Here is a 22022-nt window from a genome sequence, read left to right on the forward strand (position 1 = left end):
GAGCCTTCTTGATCAGTGTTGAGGTATTGTGGGTCCAAGAGAGGTCATCAGAAATGTTGACACCCAAGAACCTGAAACTGAAAACACGCTCCACCTCCGTCCCGTTAATATGGATGGGGGTGTGCGTAGTGAGCCTAAAACAAACTGCTGGAAGAAGCTTTGCTCAAGATTCCAGCATCCACAGTCACTAGTGACTAAAGGTATATTGACAGTCACTAGTGACTGTGGATGCTGGAATCTTGAGCAAAGCTTTACTGTTGAGCACAGCTATTACTGTTTGAGAGAGGAAATTCCTCATTTGTATGTTAGAGGGCAACCACTTATTCTGAAACCATATACTCTAGTTCTAGAATTCCCCAAAAAAGAGAAACATCCCTCACAAGCTGACATATTTCATCGAGCTCTCCTCTGATTCTCCTAATTTCCTATGAACCTGCTCAGATTAAAACCACTCCTTCATCCTAGGAATTGACCCAATGCACCTTTCCTAATCTGTCCTCAATGCAGTTCACATCATTCCTTAAAAGAGATGACCAAAGATGTATGCAGTATTCCATGTATGGTCTCCCCAGAATCACACATGCTGCAGAAAGACTTCTATACTTTTATGCTCCATTCGCTTTGCAATCGTGAACAACATTCAAATTGTCTTCCTAATTATTTGCTGTTCATGCCTGCAAACTTTGTTTGATTTATATACCTGGGCAACCAGATACCTCAAAACAACAACATTCTGTAGATGCTGTCCAATTAACTGAGATTCTGGTTTTCTATACCATCAACATAGATAACCACACATTTTATAATAACACACGTATTATGCAGCTGTTAGCTGTTTGCTCACTTGCTTAACCAATCTCTATCCCTCTGCAGAGCCTTTGTATCCTCCTTGCAACTTTCTTCTCCATCTAAAGTGCTGTCTGCTCTCAAACCTTCAGGGCAGAAGTTTCATAGTGCTGACTGTGATAAGGTGAAGATTGCAGTCAAGGAACTGAACAGAACAAAACCTTGCGTCTTTAACCTTGCGTCTTTTGTTGTTTTGAAAATCTCTCTCCCATATATCTACCAAATAGATACCATAAATGTCAATGTCCTTGTAGGGAAAATTGGTTTGAGTCGGCATAGACTTGATGGGTTGAATGGTTCCTGTGTCATAAGAAAATGTGAAATACGTTCTTGTGTTACTAATATTTGAATTGTTTTCATACTTCAATTGCAAAATAGTCAGACAGATTAAGCAGTTAGCACAGAAGCGATTGTTTCCTCAGATATTCTGAAAAAATAGGTGGTGGATATATGGAACGAGCTGCCAGAGGAGTTAGTTGAGGCAGGTACTGAAACAGAATTTAAAGGACATGGGCAGGGACATGGATTAGAAAGATTTAGCAGGATATGGGCCATATTGCAGGCAAATAGGTTCAGTTTCAATGGGGCATCTTGGTCTGCATGGACACATTGGGCCAAAGGGCCTGTTTCTGTGCTGCATCACTCTAACTGTAAGGCAATAGTTTAAAAAGGATATTATTATTATTTTTTAATGAAAATACCCAGATCATAAGATAAACCCAATGCATTTTCTCAACAGTTTATCTGCATCTGTGACACGGAAAATGCTCACGGTAAAGGTGGTGATAACGAAGAAGAAATTAAACTAAAAACACTGCCGGAGACAGGGGAACCTGTGGATGGGAGCATCACTGACTCCAAACCCACGACACTGATTGTACCAATCAGCACCAATGAGGCTGAAGCTCCAAGACTGGAAGACAGACCTGAAATGTTGGACATTGAGACCGTGTCAGGAGTTGGTGAGTGAATGCTTTTCCCTGGAGTCATAGAGTCCTACAGCTTAGAGAATATAAATGAGTTATGGTATTAAGATCAAGTTTCGATTATTTGCAACTGAGATGAGAAGTCGCAAAGGACTGTAAACATTCAGAATTCTCTCCCCCTATTAAATGCTGAAGATAGACTTTCATGTACTAAATATATCAAACAATGTGGTTATTAGAGGAGAGCCTGATTATCCTCACCATCCAGGCCATGTTCTCTTCTCACTGCTACCATAGGGCAGGAGATATGGAAGCCTAACGTCCCACACTACCAGGTTCAAGAACAGCTACTTTCCTCCAACTATCAGTTCTCAAACCGACCTGCACAACGCTACCGCCAATTCTTGCCTTATCTCTCATTGAGGGGAGACACAAAATGCTGGAGTAACTCAGCGGGTCAAGCAGCATCTCGGGAGAGAAGGAATAGGTAACGTTTCAGGTCGAGACCGAAGAGTCTCGACCCGAAACGTCACCCATTCTTTCTCTCCTGAGATGCTGCTTGACCCGCTGAGCTACTCCAGCATTTTGTGTCTACCTTCGATTTAAACCAGCAACTGCAGTTCTTTTTCCTACACTTGATCTCTAATTGTTTATTTTGCACTCTGATGCCTTGCTATTTTTGCACAGTATCTGTCTTGCAGAGAATTTATGTGTAAAATATATGATTTTTTTCATTATGTATGTCTTTGTGTGTTCTCCGAGTCTATGTGCTCATGGTGCTGCTGCAAACAAGTTTTAAATTGTACCTGTACCTCGACTCACTGATGCATATGATAATAATCACGACTTGATTTGAGTTGAGGGGATGGCTTGTTTACAATATTGCCGAATGCAGAAGCAGAGGGCAGGGTTGTATGGCCTAGTGTCACTTGTATTCCGTTGTATCTCTGAACTAAACTAAACTAAAAAATATTGGGGGAGTCCAGAACCAGGGGCCACACACAGTCTAAGAATAAAGGGGAGGCCATTTAAAACTGAGGCGAGAAGGAACCTTTTGACCCAGAAAGTCGTGGAATTTGTGGAAATCTCTGCCACAGAGGGCAGTGGAGGCCAAATCACTGGATGAATTTAAGAGAGAGTAAGATAGAGCTCTGGGGGCTAGGGAATCAAGGGATATGGGGAGAAATGGAATCAAGGGATATGGGGAGAAGTTGGGCACAGGTTACTGATTGTGGATGATCAGCCATGATCACAATGAATGGCGGTGCTGGCTCGAAGGGCCGAATGGCCTCCTCCTGCACCTATTTTCTATGTTTCTATGTTAAGTAAATCTTTCATCTCTTTATTTCAACAAACCACAGCTGTGTGCTGCAGGTTAATGAATTGATAATGATGGTTATAAAAGGGAGTGAGATAACAATGGTGTCCTGGAGCTTCTGATGTACTTTGCTGCTCTGTAATCTAGAATTTAAATGAATCCTTTGCACATTTTGGGTAATGAGCCTAATTGTAACGTTCATTTGTTTCTGTTTGCCTCACACTAAAGGCAGTAGAGAAGACAACATCCCATTCCCTGTGCAGGAAAATGGAAGAAATTCAAACACATACTACCCCATAGAGGAGCAGAATAAAAAACAATACTACCAGCCTGTAATGACTGAAGCCAAATCTGGAATACAAGCAAGACCATATTTGCACAGCAGTAAGTATTGACTGGATTGAATTTCTGTTTGAAATGAGCCTCTTGCTAGGCAATATATTGGAATTTGATGCCAAAATTCAGTAGACCACAGGTGGATATCTGCATTGAGTTATTGACCTTATTAACTTCTTAATCATACAAAATTATTTTTTCAGGCAGCTAAGAAGCATCGAAGGACTGTCGAAAACTGGAGCTCCATTATATGAAAGCAACTGATTTAATGAGAATGTGGATCATGCATCAGACGTTCTCCATCTCCATCCTCTCAGCCCTCCAGAAAATTATCCTTTCAAAATATGGGCCAAGAGCTTAATCCAAGGGAGAAAGCCTCAAAGAGTGAAATCTCCTTTAATTGAGTGCTAATAAGATAGTTCGGCCTTGAAATTAAATATCAAGCCTGCTGATTTCAAGTTTCACTTAAAAATATCGCAGCACTTTGTGGGGATTAGCTGTAAGACCATCATAATTAAACGGTTTGAGTATTCTTTTTCTGAAGAAATAGGGTTTATGGAAATGAAAAGCAGAAGCTCTCCAATTGTACTTGTCAAGCCCCTCCAGCATGAGTATTAGAAGCTTGTTGGAATAACATCCTCACTAACTGACTTTAGTAGCTATCCCCTCAATGCGTCAACATTGGCAACTCTCTCCATCTCCCCCATATTGACAGAGGCTTCTTTGATCGACATGTCAAAGAAAGAGGTTTTGCTGGTAGTTTACCGATTTTCGATGAGGTAAGCTGAGAGTTCCCCCAGCGTCTTCACGACACAAACGTAAGCTGCTGCCAGAGGTACCGTTTTTCACTCGAGACGGTTTTACTCCATCAGTTTGATTCAATAGCACCATTTTGAAGTACAACAGTGTTCAACCTGATGGTCTGGCCCACATCTATCACTCAGTCAACATCCACAACACTGATTACTTGATCAGTGCCACATTGCACTGTGTGAGCTCGCTGGTGTAGTCTCCTTTAGAAACATAGAAAATAGGTGCAGGAGAAGGCCATTCGGCCCTTCGAGCCTGCACCGCCATTCAATATGATCATGGCTCATCATCCAACTCAGTATCCCGTACCTGCCTTCTCTCCATACCCCCTGATCCCTTTAGCCACAAGGGCCACATCCAACTCCCTCTTAAATATAGCCAATGAACTGGCCTCAACTACCCTCTGTGGCAGAGAATTCCACAGATTCACCACTCTGTGTGAAAAAAACCTTTCTCATCTCGGTCCTAAAAGACTTCCCCCTTATCCTTAAACTGTGACCCCCTTGTTCTGGACTTCCCCAACATCGGGAACAATCTTCCTGCATCTAGACTGTCCAACCCCTTAAGAATGTTGTACGTTTCTATAAGATCCCCCCTCAATCTTCTAAATTCCAGTGAGTACAAGCCGAGTATATCAAGCCTTTCTTCATATGAAAGTCCTGCCATCCCAGGAATCAATCTTTAATACAACTGTGACTACACCTCAGAAGTTCTAATTGCTATAAAACTGTGGCTCATCATGAAGTGACGGAAGATAGTGGAGAGGTTTAATTTTCATTTTTCACTTGATCACCGTTGACTCAGCTGTCATTTCCCAGTCTGCAGAGGTCTGTGTCTGAGTGGGTCGTCGTGGTCGGATGCATCGTCACAGCTGGCAAATAAATCCATGTCTATAAAGATCTCCCAGGCTTTTCCAAGTGCCATAATGAATGTTGACGTCAGTATAAATTCATTCTTTTGTACATAGGCCCTGTATATTGGTTGTGCTTGTAGGTTTGCAATTTTATACACATTGATTGAAATTTTGATTTTGTATGATATATATATGTGAGTAAAAGGAGCTACGGTCGATATCTTTTACGTTTAAAATCTGTACGATGCTAATATTTGGAACAACAGCACCTATGCTCTTCCTTTACAGTAAATATAATTTCCCTTCACAGAATCAATCTCCTTGCTTTCTGGACCTCCCTGACAACTGTCTGAAACTGAACCAAGCACTTTGCCACCTTGAAGTTCACCCCCTGGGGTTAAATCCAGCAGAGTTTTTATCTGCACTATCAATAGTCTCCATTATTTCCACTTCCTTGGGATCAGCCAACTCAGTCCCTGCCTTAGTTCAGCCACTGAAATCTCATCCATGCCTTGGTGACCTTTAGGGATGATCATTCTAATACTTTACTGGCCAGCTTTCCTCATTCTACCCTCCAAAACGTTGAGACCCGCCAAAACAATGCCACCAGTGTCCTAGCTTGCACACATCTCACTTGACCCTCGCCGTTGGCTCGCTGATCTATTCTGGCTCTCTGTTAAGTAACATCATTCTTATTTCCAAAACCCTCCACAGTCTTAAACCCTCCTTCTCTCTGTCTATCATTCAAGAGTCAAGAGTGATTAATTGTCGTACGTACCGAAACACAACAATGAAATTCTTACTTGTTGCAGCACAAGCCACCCTGCAACCTCTGTAATATTTGCATTTTATTCCTTAAATTCTGCCATTTTCATCAACCACAAATTCAATTTCCCCACCAAAGTTGACCTTGCCTTCAGCCACTGAAACTAAGGTCTGGCACTCCCTCTCTCAGCATCTCTGTCTCTCTTTTCATTGTTAAAATGTTTGTTAAAACCTTACTCTCCGACCGCATCTTTGATCATCCTTATCTTATCTTTGGATGAATGTTCTCATGAAGCACTTTGGGATAGTTTTAGTAAAAGCGCTGTTGAATAGAGTTTTTTTTAAACAAACCTAACATATCCCAGATGTGTTCTTTTAGCTTATAAAGCTCCTAAGTTTTAATGTTTACTTAGTGTTTTATTTTTGTACATTAGATACAAATAAATGCAACCAAATACTTTAACTGGAACAATTCTGTTTGATGATAGTACTCTTCACTGGATAGTCGACATGGAGTCCTGATCATTTAATAGGAAACATGGCTCTTCACAATCTGAATTGACAGGAATATCTCATGTTCATAAGTGATAAGAGCAGAATTAGGCCAACAGGCCCATCAAGACTATTCCGCCATTCAATCATGGCTGATCTATCTTTCCCTCAACCCCATTCTCCTGCCATCTTCCCATAAGCCCTGAAACCTGTACTAATCAAGAATCTATCTCTGCCTTAAAAATATCCATTGACTTGGCCTTCTGTGGCAACAAATTCCACAGACTCACCATCCTCTGACTAAATAAAATTCCTCCTTAACTCCTTCCTAAAGGAACGTCCTTTAATTCCGAGGCTAGACTCTCGCACTAGTGGAAACATCCTCTCCACTTCCATTCTATCCAGGCCTTTCACTATTCGGTAAGTTTCAATGAGGTCCCCCCTCATCCTTCTAAAGGGAGGCTTGACTGATTTTGTTCAAAGAGATTAACTGTGCAATCTGACAATTGTGTTAAATAAAGTGATAAGACAATACATAGAAATAGACCATTTCCAGTAGTCGAGTGATTTGGAGCAAGAGGATATAGAAATAAAATTCAACAAGTATGTTCAGAGTGCTTCATGCATAACACACTTTACACTTCAGAATACTTCATTGGCAGTTGTGCTTTGGGATGACTTATGGCAGTGGAAGGCGCTCTATAAATGCATTAATTTCTTGCTGGTAGAGATTTAGAGAAAATCAGGATATTTTAAAGAGCACAATACCAGTGATAGTTATTGATACAGAACATAACTGGATACAAAGGAGCTGACAGAGAGGAAATGAAAACTCAGTGGGCCTGTGAGATTCTGGGCTCAGATTATGTGGAGAATCAACAGCATAAACTCGCTGGACAATCAGTCGGATTGCATAATTTAAAACAAAACTCTTTGCCAGACTTGTTTTTGGTTCAATTTGTAATGGTCTTACAGTAACACAGCACAGAAGCAGACCTTTCAGCCCAACCTGTCCATGTAAACCAAGATGTTCCATTTAAACTAGTCCCATTTGCTGACGTTTCGCCCGTATTCGTACTTGTACAAATATCTAGGTTGAATTGTGGTATTGCCATACTTTGTTCAGACAATACTCATGCATAAGCCATACCAAGCACAAAACAATTATGTGGTTACTTAGACAATCAGTCACTGAGCAATTGGGATTTCAGTCATCCAGTTCCTGACATTCCCTGCTATCAAGGTCAATTAAATAGGGTAGGTCCTCTGCTTAGGAGATTGCGTGGGCAGAACATGGGAAGAGAGAGATTTGGAGTGTGTACAGACTCAAGGAATCAGCTTAAAATCCATCTTTTTTTTTGCTGCCGCTACATTACTATCAGTACTGAGGATAATTTGGAAGCATTGCTAGATGAGCATTTCAAATCACAATTAAACATTCACTTGGGCCATCAAAACTACGTTTTACCAAAAAAAAACGTGTGGCCACTCATCGATTCTCTACCAATAACTAATTTAATGTTATCCCCTTGAGGGCTCCAATTGAATCCGTATTATACTTCCCTCATCCGATCATGCATTCGAAGTCCCAACGATCCTATTGCACCAGATTTCCTCCTAACATGCGGCCTTTGATTCCCATGTCCTTTACTTTAAATCCACCCCAGGTGGTTATCAACCTGTCAGTCACCAAGAACAGTTTCTCAATTTTGTTTACCCTTTTCTGTAAACCTTCACATTTACTTGTGAAAACATTCCCAGCCTATCAACGGAACAACTGTAATCACTCAGGCCAGTAAACATTCCAGTCAATGTCGTCGAAACATCTCACCAAGAGCCCAGTCTCCTAGGTTTAACAACAGGGAGACACCAAATACTTACATTTTATCATTGATTGTTCATGGGTATATACTGTATGTGACAGCTCTCTGAACACATTGATTGCACCACTATTACTGACGATTGCTCTTAAACCTGGACAAAAGGGATAATCTCGAGTTAAATGTATTTGCACCAATATCTCCCCGATCCCTTGTCCCTCAGACTGCACCATCTGCCCATCCAGAAGGAAATTCACCAACCATCCCCCAAATTACTAGAACATATATTCTTCTTGCTGTTTTAATCAAAATATGATCGCCAATTAGCAACTTAATATGATCTCAAATGGAATCTATTATCAGATCACATATTCCAAATCTCAACCATCTGAGTCTGAAGAAGGGTTCCAACCCAAAACGTCACCTATTCCTTTTCTCCAGAGATGCTGCCTGACCCACTGAGTCACTCCAGCACTTTGTGTCTCTATCTTCAGTGTAAACCAGCATCGGCAGGTCCTACCCTCACAACCACCCTGTTGTACCAAGATGATTTCTCCCCATCATGCTGCCTCTGATTCTTTTGTCCTTTACTTTAAAGGACAGCCTTTCAGTCACTATGAACTGTTTGCACTTGTACAACAGCAAATTAAAAAAACAGCCTGTTGCAGTGATAATATATACTTGAAGATTCAGGGAAGGCTGCAGGCTCTCTTTCCACTGTATTTATTTGGTTTCAACCATATAGATAATCATCTATATACCAATACTAAAAAGAATTGCCGGAAAACTCAATTTCTTCGTTCAAATTTTGGTTTCTCCAATCGGAATGATATGTGGTTCAAGCTGACTTATTTTCAATGGGGTTCAACCAGTTCCAGGCATAGCCAAGTGGCCCCTTGTGCCTGCTTTGCCAATCAATAAGAGCTCGGCTAATTTGATCCACATCTCAATGCCCCCTCCACTCCTCCACTAATCTCACCAACACGATTCAAACACGGGAAATGTCTGTCATCTGATTGTCTAGAAATTGCGATAATTAGTTCTCTGGATGATTTCCCATGCTCTATTTAAACGTGCCAGGGTCCCTTTCCACATGCTCCTGTACTTGTCTGGTTCACTGAAGAAATTCTTGTACCTCTCTGTGTAACAACTAACACCAAGAAAAAATTCAAAGTAGGTCTAGGAATTAACATTGAGTAACATCCGTTAATAGAAGGAATGGGTGACGTTTGGGTCGAGACCCTTCTTCAGTCTGAAGAAGGCTGCCTCAGTGTACAGTATACAGTGGGTTATAAACCAGCTACAGAAATGGGCGGAGAAATGGCAGATGGAGTTTAACCCAAGCAAATGTGAGGTGTTGCACTTTGGAGGGGCAAGGGGAAAATATACAATTAATGGCTGCCTGACCCGCTGTGTCACTCCAGCATTTTGTGTCTACCTTTGATTTAAACCAGCATCTGCTGTTTTTTTTCCCTAAACATCCATAAATATAATATATATATATAGCTCCAGTAATTGAGAAAGTTTTGATTCGGTACTCCATGTTTGAGTTGTAGACACAAGGAGCTGCAGATGCTGTTTGGTCAAAAAAGACACAAAGTTGGAGTTATTAAGTCAGTCAGCCAACGTCTCTGGAGGGAGTGGACAGGCAACCTGAAATGTCACCTATCCATGTTCCTCAGAAATGCTGCCAGACTCACTAAGTTCCTCCAGCACCTGGTATTTTTTTTCCACCTTTGAGTTGATGGTTAGTATGACTTGGTGACCTCCCCCTCCCCCACCTCAATAATGTTCAGCCTGCTAAATTTTCCAAAAGCGCCACACTGCCTCTTCTCGGAAGGAAGGCTGTTATCGGCCTTCCAGTGAAATGTCAAGGATTCCTCCTGGTGTGACAATCCTCCTGAATGCTGCACACTTCCTGAGCCATTGTGAGGGCCCTTTAATCTATATACTAAAACTGTCGTTTGTTTGGATGTTGGTTCCTGAACTACAGCCAAAACGGTACACGATAGCCCGACAATGTTAGGCCCACCTTACTCACCGTCGGCCCTTTGGTGCTAATGGAAGAAGTTTCATTGAAATCGGTGTTATATTTTAAAAGTTATTCACATTTCAAAGTTTAAATCTATCTCCTAGGGAGGGAGGGGGAGGGAGGTGGGTGGAAGGGGGGGAGGAGGGAGGATAAGGGGGGCTGAGGGGGATGGAGTGGGGGGGAGGGGAAGGGGAGGGGAGGAAGGGGAGGGAGAGGGGAGTGGAGGGAGGAGGGGAGGGGACGGGGGGGAATGGGGAGAGGGCAATAGAGGGGGAGAGGAGAGGGTGCTGCACCAATGCAGGAGAGGTTTGGGCCCAACGGGTCCACTTGGTCTACATAGAAACATAGAAAATAGGTGCAGGAGGAAACCATTCGGCCCTTCGAGCCAGCACCGCCATTCATTGTGTCATGGCTGATCATCCACAATCAGAGACCTGTGCCCAACTTCTCCCCATATCCCTGATTCCACTAGCCCCCAGAGCTCTATCTAACTCTCTCTTAAATTCATCCAGTGATTTGGCCTCCACTGCCCTCTGTGGCAGAGAATTCCACAAATTCACAACCCTCTGGGTGAAAAAGTTCCTTCTCACCTCAGTTTTAAATGGCCTACCCTTTATTCTAAGACTGTGGCCCCTGGTTCTGGACTCCCCCAACATTGGTAACATTTTTCCTGCATCTAGCTTGTCGAGTCCTTTTATAATTTTATGTGTCTCTATAAGATCCCCTCTCATCCTTCTAAACTCCAGTGAATACAAGCCCAGTCTTTTCAATCTTTCCTCATATGACTGTCCCGCCATCCCAGGGATCAATCTCGTGAACCTACGCTGCACTGCCTCAATAGCAAGGATGTCCTTCGTCAAATTAGGAGACCAAAACTGTACACAATACTCCAGATGTGGTCTTACCAGGGCCCTATACATCTGCAGAAGAATCTCTTTACTCCTATACTGAAATCCTCTCGTTATGAAGGCCAACATGCCATTAGCTTTCTTCACTGCCTGCTGTACCTGCACGCCAACTTTCAGTGACTGGTGTACAAAGACACCCAGGTCTTGCTGCACCTCCCCCTTACCTAACCTAACCCCATTGAGATAATACTCTGCCTCCTTGTTTTGCCACCAAAGTGGATAACCTCACATTTATCTACATAATACTGCATCTGCCACGCATCTGCCCACTCACTCAACCTGTCCAGGTCACCCTGCAACCTCCTAACATCCTCTTCGCAGTTCACACTGCCACGCAGCTTTGCGTCATCTGCAAACTTGCTAGTGTTACTTCTAATTCCTTCATCCAAATCATTAATATATATGGTAAACAGTTGCGGCCCCAACACCGAGCCTTGCGGCACTCCACTCGCCACTGCCTGCCATTCTGAAAAGGACCCGTTTACTCCTACTCTTTGCTTCCTGTCTGCCAACCAATTTTCTATCCATGTCAACACCCTACCCCCAATACCATGTGCTCTAATTTTGCTCACCAATCTCCCAAGTGGGACCTTATCAAAAGCTTTCTGAAAGTCTAGATACACTAAATCCACTGGCATCCCTTCATCCATTTTACTTGTCACATCCTCAAAAAATTCCAGAAGATTAGTCAAGCATGATTTCCCTTTCATAAATTCATGCTGACTTGGACTTATCCTTTTATGCTATCCAAATGCACCTTTATTACCTCTTTAATAATTGACTCCAGCATCTTCCCCACCACCGATGTCAGGCTAACTGGTCTGTAATTCCCCGTTTTCTCTCTCGCTCCCTTCTTGAAAAGTGGGATAACATTAGCTATCCTCCAATCCACAGGAACGGATCCTGAATCTATTGAATATTGGAAAATGATCACCAATGCGTCCACTATTTCTAGAGCCACCTCCCTGAGTACCCTGGTATGCAGACCATCAGGCCCTGGGGATTTATCAACCTTCAGTCCCATCAGCCTACCCAATACTATTTCTCGCCTAGTGCAAATTTCTTTCAGTTCCTCTATCCCTCTAGATACTCTGTCCTCTAGTACATCTGGGAGATTGTTTGTGTCTTCCTTAGTGAAGACAGATCCGAAGTACCTGTTCAACTCTTCTGCCATTTCCTTGTTACCCATAATAATTTCACCCGTGCTTGCCTTCAAGGGACCCACATTTGACTTTGCTACTCTTTTTCTCTTAACATATCTAAAGAAGCTTTTACTGTCCTTCTTTATATTCTTTATATTCTTGTACTTCATCTTTTCAGCCCGTATTGCCCGTATTGCCCGTTTTGTTACCTTCTGTTGTCCTTTGAAAGTTTCCCAATCCTCTGGCTACCTGCTACTCTTTGCTGTGTTATACATCTTTTCTTTTCTTTTAAGTAAATAAATGCTGCTGCATTCGCTCTTCACATCCCTTAGAGAGATGGAGTTGGAGAATGGAATTAACGCACATGTAACAGCAGCGGGAAACATGGGCCAAACTATACATTTGATCCCCCAAGTTTGGGAAACAAGGGTGGTCTGAAATATTTGCCCAGAAAGCTGCTGTGTCCAGATAAATCCCCACAGAGCAACTTAAGAGTGTCGGTGAGATCCACCAGAGTCATTCAAGGCCTTGCTTCCAAAGAAAGCCTCAGAGGCTTAGACCGCTCAAGCAGAATATGCCAAATCTTCTTTAAGACACCAGATTGGGTAATCACATCATTCCGCGACGTTTCATGATTCAGAAAAATTAGCTTACACCTGGGAGTAATATTAATGCATCAACTAATTCTTCAGTACATATTATATTACAGAACTTCAGTGACGCCGTGATCAAATTAGTGGGCAAGCACTCCAGAAACTTGAAATGTAGTCTTGACCCAACTTCCAACCCACCACGACAGATGAAATACTGGGATTGCTCCGTTACTTTCCTCGTAGTGACCGAGACCTGCTGCCTTTTTGTAACCCAAGATTCTATGCCCCATGATCGACCATTTCTGAAAGGGCCCAGCAAACAATAGGGCGGCACGGTAGCGCAGCGGTAGAGTTGCTGCTTTACAGCGAATGCAGCGCCGGAGACTCAGGTTCGATCCTGACTACGGGTGCTGCACTGTAAGGAGTTTGTACGTTCTCCCCGTGACCTGCGTGGGTTTTCTCCGAGATCTTCGGTTTCCTCCCACACTCCAAAGACGTACAGGTATGTAGGTTAATTGGCTGGGTAAATGTAAAAATTGTCCCTAGTGGGTGTAGGATAGTGTTAATGTACGGGGATCACTGGGCGGCACGGACTTGGAGGGCCGAAAAGGCGTGTTTCCGGCTGTATATATATGATATGATATGATAGTAACAGCCAGCAGTGACATCTCCGATAATTAGAACATGCGCAGCATTTAGAAAAATATACCAGATTTAACTTGTAGCAATTTGTGTTTGTGCAAGTAATTCCATTGTTTACTATTAGACTGTGATCAAAATGGCTGTTTTTCTCTGTGAGCTAGACACACCCCCATTGCCCGGCCACAAGATGGCAGTGCTGGGCTAGGTGCAATAATCCAGGCAGCAGCTTCACTGATTTTAGTTAGAGACTAGACCAAGTGGACCCGTTGGGCCCAAACCTCTCCTGCATTGGTGCTGCACCCTCTCCTCCCCTCCCCTCTCCTCCCCCCCCCGCTCCCCCTTCCCCCTGCTCTCTCCCCTCTCCTCCCCGCTCCCTCCTCCCCCCCTCCCCCTTCCTCCCCCCCCTGTAGCTATTTATATATTATATTAATGGATGTTTAGGAAAAAAACTGCAGATGCTGGTTTAAATCAAAGGTATACACAAAATGCTGGAGTAACTCAGCAGGTAAGACAGCTATTAATTGTATATTTTCCCGTTGCATTTGACCTTCCAAAGTGCAACACCTCACATTTGCTCGGATTAAATTCCATCTGCCATTTCTCCGCCCATTTCTGTAGCTGGTTTATAACCCACTGTATACTGTACACTGTGACAGCCTTCCTCAGACTGAAGAAGGGTCTCGACCCGAAACGTCACCCATTCCTTCTATTAATGGATGTTACTCAATGTTAATTCCTAGACCTACTTTGAATTTTTTCTTGTTGTTAGTTGTTACACAGAGAGGTTCAAGAATTTTTTCAGTGAACCAGACAAGTACAGGAGTTTGTGGAAAGGGACCCTGGCAAGTTTAAATGGAGCATGGGAATTCACCCAGTGAACTAATCATCACAATTTCTAGACAATCAGATGACAGACATTTCCCGTGTTTGAGTCGTGTTGGTGAGATTAGTGGAGGAGTGGAGGGGGCATTGAGATGTGGATCAAGTTAGTCGTGCTCTTATTGATTGGCAAAGCAGGCACAAGGGGCCACTTGGCTTTGCCTGGAACTGGTTGAACCCCATTGAAAATAAGTTAGCTTGAACCACATATCATTCCGATTGAAGAAACCAAAATTTCAACGAAAAAATTGAATTTTCCGGCAACACTTTTTAATCCAAGTGTGCAGATGACACCAGCATTGCTGGGGTCGTGGACTGTGAGGAAGGCTGTCACGGTATACAGTGAGTTATAAACCAGCTACAGAAATGGGCAGAGAAATGGCAGATGGAGTTTAATCCGAGCAAACGTGAGGTGTTGCACTTTGGAAGGTCAAATGCAAAGGGAACATATACAATTAATAGCATGACACTTAACAGCACTGATGTACAGAGGGATCGGGGTGCAACTCCATAACTCCCTGAATATGCTTGTTTCCTTTCATAGGTTGGGCCATTGAGTCAGGAAGTCATGATGCAGCTTTACAGGTTAAGGCCTCTTTTGATGTTCTGGTCGCTCTATTACAGGAAGCATGTGGAGGCTTTTGAAAAGGTGCAGAGGAAATTTGCCAGAATTATACCTGCATTAGAGAGTATTGGCTACAGGGAGAGGTTGGACAAAATTGGATTGTTTTCTCTGGAAGGACAGAGGTTGTGGGGAGATCTGAAAGGCATTATCGGAGGCATAGATAGGGTAGACAGCCATAACCTTTCCCCAAGGTGGAAAAAACCCCAAATACTAGAGGGGCAGAGCTTGAAGGAGATATGTGGGGCATTATTTTTAAATGAGGGTGGTGAATGTGGTGCCAGGGATGGTGATTGAGGCAAGTACGATTGTGGCATTTAAGAGACTTTTGGGTAGACACATGGATTTGCAGGGAATGGATTATGTACATGCAAATAAAAGTTGGTCTTGGCATCATGTCGGGCACAAACCTTGTGGGACTGTTCTTGAGCTCTACTGTTCCATGAAAGTTCAAGCATTTCCCCCACAAGGTGCACAAAAGAGACCCCAATCTTTGGCCCATTAGTCTATGTTTTACATTAATTTGGATTCAGGATTCAGGAGCAAAGCAATAATATATATTGAAAGAAAAAGCGTCACGGTGGAACAGCCCCAGGGACCCGGGTTCGATCCCGACCACGGGTGCTATCTGTGTGGAGTTTGTATGTTCTCCCGACGGCACGGTGGCGCAGCGGTAGAGTTGCTGCCTTACAGCGAATGCAGTGCCGGAGACTCAGGTTCGATCCTGACTACGGGCGCCGTCTGTACGGAGTTTGTACGTTCTCCCCGTGACCTGCGTGGGTTTTCTCCGAGATCTTCGGTTTCCTCCCACACTCCAAAGACGTACAGGTATGTAGGTTAATTGGCCGGGCAAAAGTTTAAAAAGAAATTGTCCCTAGTTGGTGTAGGATAGTGTTAGTGTGCGGGGATCGCTGTGCGGCGTGGACCCGGTGGGCCGAAGGGCCTGTTTCTGCGCTGTATCTCTAAATCTAAAAATCTAAATCCGCATGACCTGCATGGGTTTTTCCGGGATCTCTGGCTTCCTCCCGCACGAGACCTGTAGGTTAATTGTCTTGGTATAATTGTGAATTGGCCCTAGTGTGTTTGGGATAGCATTAGTGTGCGGGGATCGCTGGTCGGCGCGGTCTCGGTTGGCCGAAAGTCCCGTTTCTTTGCTGTATCTCCAAAATAAATGAAACTAAAAAGCCATCAGTGCTCCAACAATGGTCATAACTAAGATAAGTTTTATTATTCATGAAAATTTCAGATACCTTCAGGTTCAGTTGATCATTTGAGTTTACAGTAAGTTTATCTTCTGCGATTCTAAACCCGACACCAGTGCAGATTGACAAGGAGTACTTCAAGCTACAATATTTAAAAGCACATTAATTTTTCAAAATATCTACGTGGAATGTTATTTCACCAGTATTCTGCCCGTGCTGGCAGTTTAGGCGTTGTATGGAGATGACGAGACATTTCCACCGTGACCTGTCCAATTGGTGTGCACAAAAACCCCGGGTTTGGTCAGCAGTTCATACGTATGAGCACCAAAGTAATCCCTTTGTGCCTGTGGGAGAGAGAAGCATCAATTAACAACCAACTGGTGAAACAGAAGCCCAAGCCTACATCTACACTACGCACTGTCATTGGAAAAGTAGCCAACATTGGCGGCACGGTAGCGCAGCGGTAGAGTTGCTGCTTTACAGCGAATGCAGCGCCAGAGACTCAGGTTCGATCCTGACTACGGGTGCTGTACTGTAAGGAGTTTGTACGTTCTCCCCGTGACCTGCGTGGGTTTTCCCCGAGATCTTCGGTTTCCTCCCACACTCCAAAGACGTACAGGTATGTAGGTTAATTGGCTGGGTAAATGTAAAAAAATTGTCCCTAGTGGGTGTAGGCTAGTGTTAATGTACGGGGATCGCTGGGCGGCACGGACTTGGAGGGCCGAAAAGGCCTGTTTCCGGCTGTATATATATGATATGATATATGATATGATATGATGATTCCACCTTCTCCCTGCTCCCATCGGATGGAAGTTATAGAAGTTTCAAAGCGTACACCAAAAGACAGAGGAACAGTTTCTTCCCCTCTGTTCTCGGGCTTCTGAATGGTCCGTCCATAAGCTCGGGTCCTGTCCGATTCACCTCTACCCCTTTGGGGGCATTGGACTGTGTCTCTGGAGCTGATGCACTACAATGCTGAGAACTATATTCTGCTCTCTGTATCTTTTCCTTTATTCTGCCCATTTTATTTGAGTTTGGCTTGATTGTATTTATGTGTAGTATTATCTGATTTGATTGGATCGCATGCAAAGCAAAGCTTTTCAGTGCTCATGACAATAATAGACTAAACTGGTTCAATTCAATTTAACTCATCCGCTCTGGGCGATCAGGTGTGAGATTCTGAAGACACTATGTCAGATTGGTCACATTAATGTTCCTTTGAAGATCTGGTGGGTACTGATGGCAAAGCAGTTGGGTATAGACAATAAACAATAGGTGCAGGAGGAGGCCATTCAGCCCTTCGAGCCAGCACCGCCATTCAATGTGATCATGGCTGATCATTCTCAATCAGTACCCCGTTCCTGCCTTCTCCCCATACCCCCTGACTCCGCTATCCTTAAGAGCTCTATCTAGCTCTCTCTTGAATGCATTCAGAGAATTGGCCTCCACTGCCTTCTGAGGCAGAGAATTCCACAGATTCACAACTCTCTGGCTGAAAAAGTTTTTCCTCATCTCCGTTCTAAATGGCCTACCCCTTATTCTTAAACTGTGGCCCCTTGTTCTGGACTCTCCTTGAAAGGTCTCTTGAAAGATTTCAGGACAATGGTTTCATTTTAGTCAGGAAGTTGGGTTCATTTCTACTTGAAAATACGTAATTCCTCCAATGTAACTGTGTCTAATTTCTCAACAGTCGTGGGAGTATTTTCACAAGGACTGCCACAGCTACATGGAAGGTCAATTAACCTGGTGGCATAATAAAGAAAACCAGATTTATTACCATATTTGCAGAAAGCAGGGGAGGTGAGGCAAAGTAATAGGGTGGCGCAGCGGTAGAGTTGCTGCTTTACAATGCCTGGGACCTGGATTCGATCCTAACTATGGGTGCGATCTGTACGGAATTTGCATATTCTCCCTGTGACCAAATGCACTTTATATGAGTGCTCTGGTTTCCTCCCACATTCCAAAGATGCACAGGGCAGTAGGTTAATTGGCTTCTGTACATTGTGCCTAGTGTGTAGGACAGAACTAATATACAGGCCATGGTTGTTCAGCGCAGACTCGGTGGACCGAAGGAAGGGCCTATTTCCACGCTGTATCTTTACGCTTAACTAAACTAATGAAAAAGTTGCCGAGGCCCTTCACTGCCGAAAGTTAGTCAGCGTCTCAGTGTACAACTGGTTGAGGAGGTCATACTGGATTAGCGGCATAGCCGTGCTCTCTGGCACACACATGGCTTCACTTGGAGAGCTGATTATTCCTGTTGAACTGGAACTGGGAAACGGAAGTAATCAGACCAAATGCCATTTGCAGGAGCAGAAGCTCTCGAAACACCATCACAACATAAACCATTCACAGGAACTGCAGCGCCCACAATAGACAATGATTCAGCCTGAAAGGTATTAGCTGACACCAGTCTATTCACACAGCAAAGAAAATCGATTTGAAGGCTGCCGTAAACTTAAACACTTGTGCAATCAGCAAAGCAGCATAAAATTTGGTTGTTTTATTCAAGGTAAAGAACAGTAGCTCATTCTTCTGAAGAAGAGGAACTGCAGTTTTTAAGAGTAGAAAAGTTGCATTACGCGTCTGAAGAAGGGTCTCGACCCGAAACGTCACCCAATCCTTCTCTCCCGAGATGCTGCCTGACCTGCTGAGTTACTCCAGCATTTTGTGAATAAATGCAGTTTTTAAGAGTAGGGTCCCGACCTGAAACGTCACCTATCCTTGACCTCCAGAGATGCTGCCTGACCCGCGGAGTTACTCCAGCACTTTATGTCTATTTTAAATCAGTTTTTAAGATGAAGTTTGCCCCAAGGCGATACCACACTATAACATTGTGCGAGTGTATCAATTTTGTTACGCTGAAAGATTGCACAGACTAAGCTGCAGACTTCTTTTGTTGATTGAAAAACCAGGCTGCCAATCTTTTAAGCTTTTAGTTTAATAATAATAATGATAATAATACATTTTATTTATATAGCGCTTTTCATATACTCAAAGACGCTTTACAGAGATTTTGAGAACATAGGGAAATGAATAAATAGATAAATAAGTAAATAAATAAATGAACAGAGAAAGGAGACAGAAGGTGAGGTGACCTTCAGTGGTTGAAGGCAGTACTGAACAGGTGAGACTTCAGCGATGTTTTGAATGTGGTGAGTGTGGGGGAGTCTCTAACGGTTTGGGGTAGTGAGTTCCATAGGGTGGGAGCAGCGATGGAGAAAGCCCTGTCCCCCCAGGATCTGAGTTTAGTCCGGATGTGGGGGGATAGGAGATTGGCAGCGGCAGAGCGGAGGGTGCAGGTGGGAGTGTGCCTGTGGAGGAGGTCGGTCAGGTAGGATGGGGCCAGGTTATGGAGGGCTTTGTAGGTTATGAGGAGGATTTTGTACTGGATTCTCTGGGGGATGGGGAGCCAGTGGAGTTTATAAAGGACGGGGGTGATATGGTCACGGATCGAGGTGTGTGTGAGTAGACGGGCAGCGGAGTTTTGAATGTATTGAAGTTTATTGATGATTTTTGAGGGTGCGCCATAGAGGAGGCTGTTGCAGTAGTCCAGACGGGAGGTAATGAAGGCGTGGATGAGGGTTTCTGCAGCTGTGGAGGAGAGGGATGGACGGAGACGGGCAATGTTTTTGAGGTGGAAGAAGGCTGTCTTTGTGATGTGTTTGATGTGTTTGTCGAAGGAGAGGGTTTGATCAAGGATGATTCCGGATGTGAGGTGAGGTGGATACTGGGAGACCATCAATGTTGAGGATGAAGTTTTGGGTGGATTTGGTGAGCGTTTTTGGACCAATGATGATGATTTCAGATTTGTTGCAATTGAGTTTGAGGAAGTTTGATTGAAGCCAAGATTTTATTTCAGTAATGCAGTTTGTCAGTGTAGAGTGTGTGGTGGGGGAGATTGACTTGGTGGAGATGAGGAGCTGGATATCATCGGCGAAGCAGTGGAAGTTGAGACCATGACGGCGGATTAATTGACCAAGGGGGAACAGGTAGAGGATGAAGAGGAGGGGGCCAAGGACTGAGCCTTGGGGGACACCTTGGGGGAGGGGAGCGATGGGGGATTTACAGTTGTTAATGGAGATGAACTGGTGTCTGTCAGAGAGGTAAGATTTGAACCAGGATAGGGCTGTGCCGGTGATGTTAAGGGAGGTTTCAAGTCGGGTGAGGAGAATGGAGTGATTTATGGTGTCAAAGACGGCGCTGAGGTCAAGTAGGATGAGGATGTTGAGGTTGCCAGCGTCGGAGGAGAGGAGAATGTCGTTTGTGATTTTGAGGAGCGCAGTTTCAGTACAGTGGTTTGAGCGGAATCCGGATTGGAAAGTTTCATACAGGTTATTGGTAGAGAGGTGGTATTTGAGTTGGGAAGCTACAGCACGTTCCAAAACTTTGGACAGAAAGGGTAGGTTGGAGATTGGTCTGAAGTTGTTTGGGGTGTCAGGGTTGAAACCGAGTGTCAATTATCTAGGTAGACACAAAATGCTGGAGTAACCCAGCGGGTCAGGCAGCATCTCTGGAGAGAAGGAATGTGCAGACCTCCCGACATTTGATTTTACAAATTCAGAATTTTAATGTCCAAAATTCAGAATTTTACATCAAAATTCATAATATGGCGCGTAATGTAACTTTTCAGCAAAAAAACGTATGCACGCCAAATGGGCGTACGCATTCATGTGTGAAAAATGACTATTATTTCCAACAGTCTGTAGTTCTTGAACTACATGTACAATGTCAGGCCTATCATGAGTATATTCTGCTATTTATAGAAAGGTTATTGAACAGAGATACTTTTTACACACAAAGAAAAAATTGTTTGGTTTTGTTTTCTCTATTTTGCTTTTTCCTTTCACAAAATGTACGACTAAGTTATGAAGAAAGTTTCATTTAAAAATGCACATACTTAATTTAATTGAAGACATACTTGCTCCAGTGGTCTTCAACAGCAAATCACAACAGTCCATGTCCCCCCCACCCCCACTCCCCTCCCCTCCACCCCCACTCAACCCCCACTCCCAACGCCCCACCCTCCCCCCCACTCCCGCCCCCCCCACTCCCGCCTACACTACTCCCCTCTCCCCTCACGCCCGCCCTCCCCTCCCCACCTTTCCCCCCACCTCCACTCCCCCTCCCCTCCTCCCTCCTCCCATCCTTCCCCCACACCCCTCCCATCAAGAGTGTACAGGTCTAGAAGAGGGGTAAAAGATAAGATCAGATGCTTCTAATAAGTCTTGTTAACTGCTGTACCTGTATAAGGTTGGCTGGAAGCACGCCATGCCTGTAACCATCGTAGAAGGACAGGGCCGTACTGAAGCAGGGCATTGGAATCCCCATCTGCACCCCAGTGCTGACCACGTGACGCCAGGATTCCTGCGGGAGGCAAAGGCAGTGTTAACCCAGCAACACCTCTGGGGCACTCACCGTCTACCGAAGTGGGTTTGCCATCCATCAGACTGACGCGAAACAAAACCAAAAAACCACCAGGACTCACTTTTTAAAACTAGAGCACAAATTTGATTTGTCTTTCTTTTGACGAGGTGGCAAAGAAGATTGACAAGACCAGGTCGGTAGCTGTCTAAAGCCCGAGACGTCACCCATTCCTTCTCTCCAGAGAGATGCTGCCTTTCCCGCTGAGTACTCCAGCTTCTTGTGTCTGTCTTAGGCCGGTAGATGTTGTCTACTTAGAATTTAACAAGGTTGTTGACAAGACCCTACATGTTAGGCTGGTCCAGAAGGTTAAGGATGTGGCTAAGGCTGGTCCAGAAGGTTAAATCACATGGGATCCAGGGTGAGCTAGCCGGTCAGATACAAAATGGCTTGTGGGCGGAGAGTACTTGTG

At 44.0% G+C, this 22022-nt stretch overlaps 2 protein-coding genes across 2 annotated transcripts in view; one reads left to right on the forward strand and one right to left on the reverse strand.

Annotated features, from left to right (window-relative positions):
• Nucleotides 1–6760, forward strand: part of LOC144608059 (uncharacterized) — a 42264-nt gene extending 35504 nt beyond the window's left edge. The window contains exons 8-10 of the mRNA XM_078425322.1: nt 1586–1808; nt 3319–3474; nt 3630–6760. Of these exons, the coding sequence (XP_078281448.1) occupies nt 1586–1808; nt 3319–3474; nt 3630–3637 (387 nt within the window). The 3' untranslated portion in view covers nt 3638–6760. The remainder of the gene's footprint in view (nt 1–1585; nt 1809–3318; nt 3475–3629) is intronic.
• Nucleotides 6761–16193: 9433 nt separating this feature from the next.
• Nucleotides 16194–22022, reverse strand: part of pgd (phosphogluconate dehydrogenase) — a 39332-nt gene continuing 33503 nt past the window's right edge. Inside the window, exons 12-13 of the mRNA XM_078425321.1 lie at nt 21431–21553; nt 16194–16530 (exon numbers count right to left, since the gene is read on the reverse strand). Coding sequence (XP_078281447.1) covers nt 16411–16530; nt 21431–21553 — 243 coding nt within the window. The 3' untranslated portion in view covers nt 16194–16410. The remainder of the gene's footprint in view (nt 16531–21430; nt 21554–22022) is intronic.

Source organism: Rhinoraja longicauda, chromosome 30, assembly GCF_053455715.1.
Source record: "Rhinoraja longicauda isolate Sanriku21f chromosome 30, sRhiLon1.1, whole genome shotgun sequence".
Lineage (NCBI taxonomy): Eukaryota > Metazoa > Chordata > Chondrichthyes > Rajiformes > Arhynchobatidae > Rhinoraja > Rhinoraja longicauda.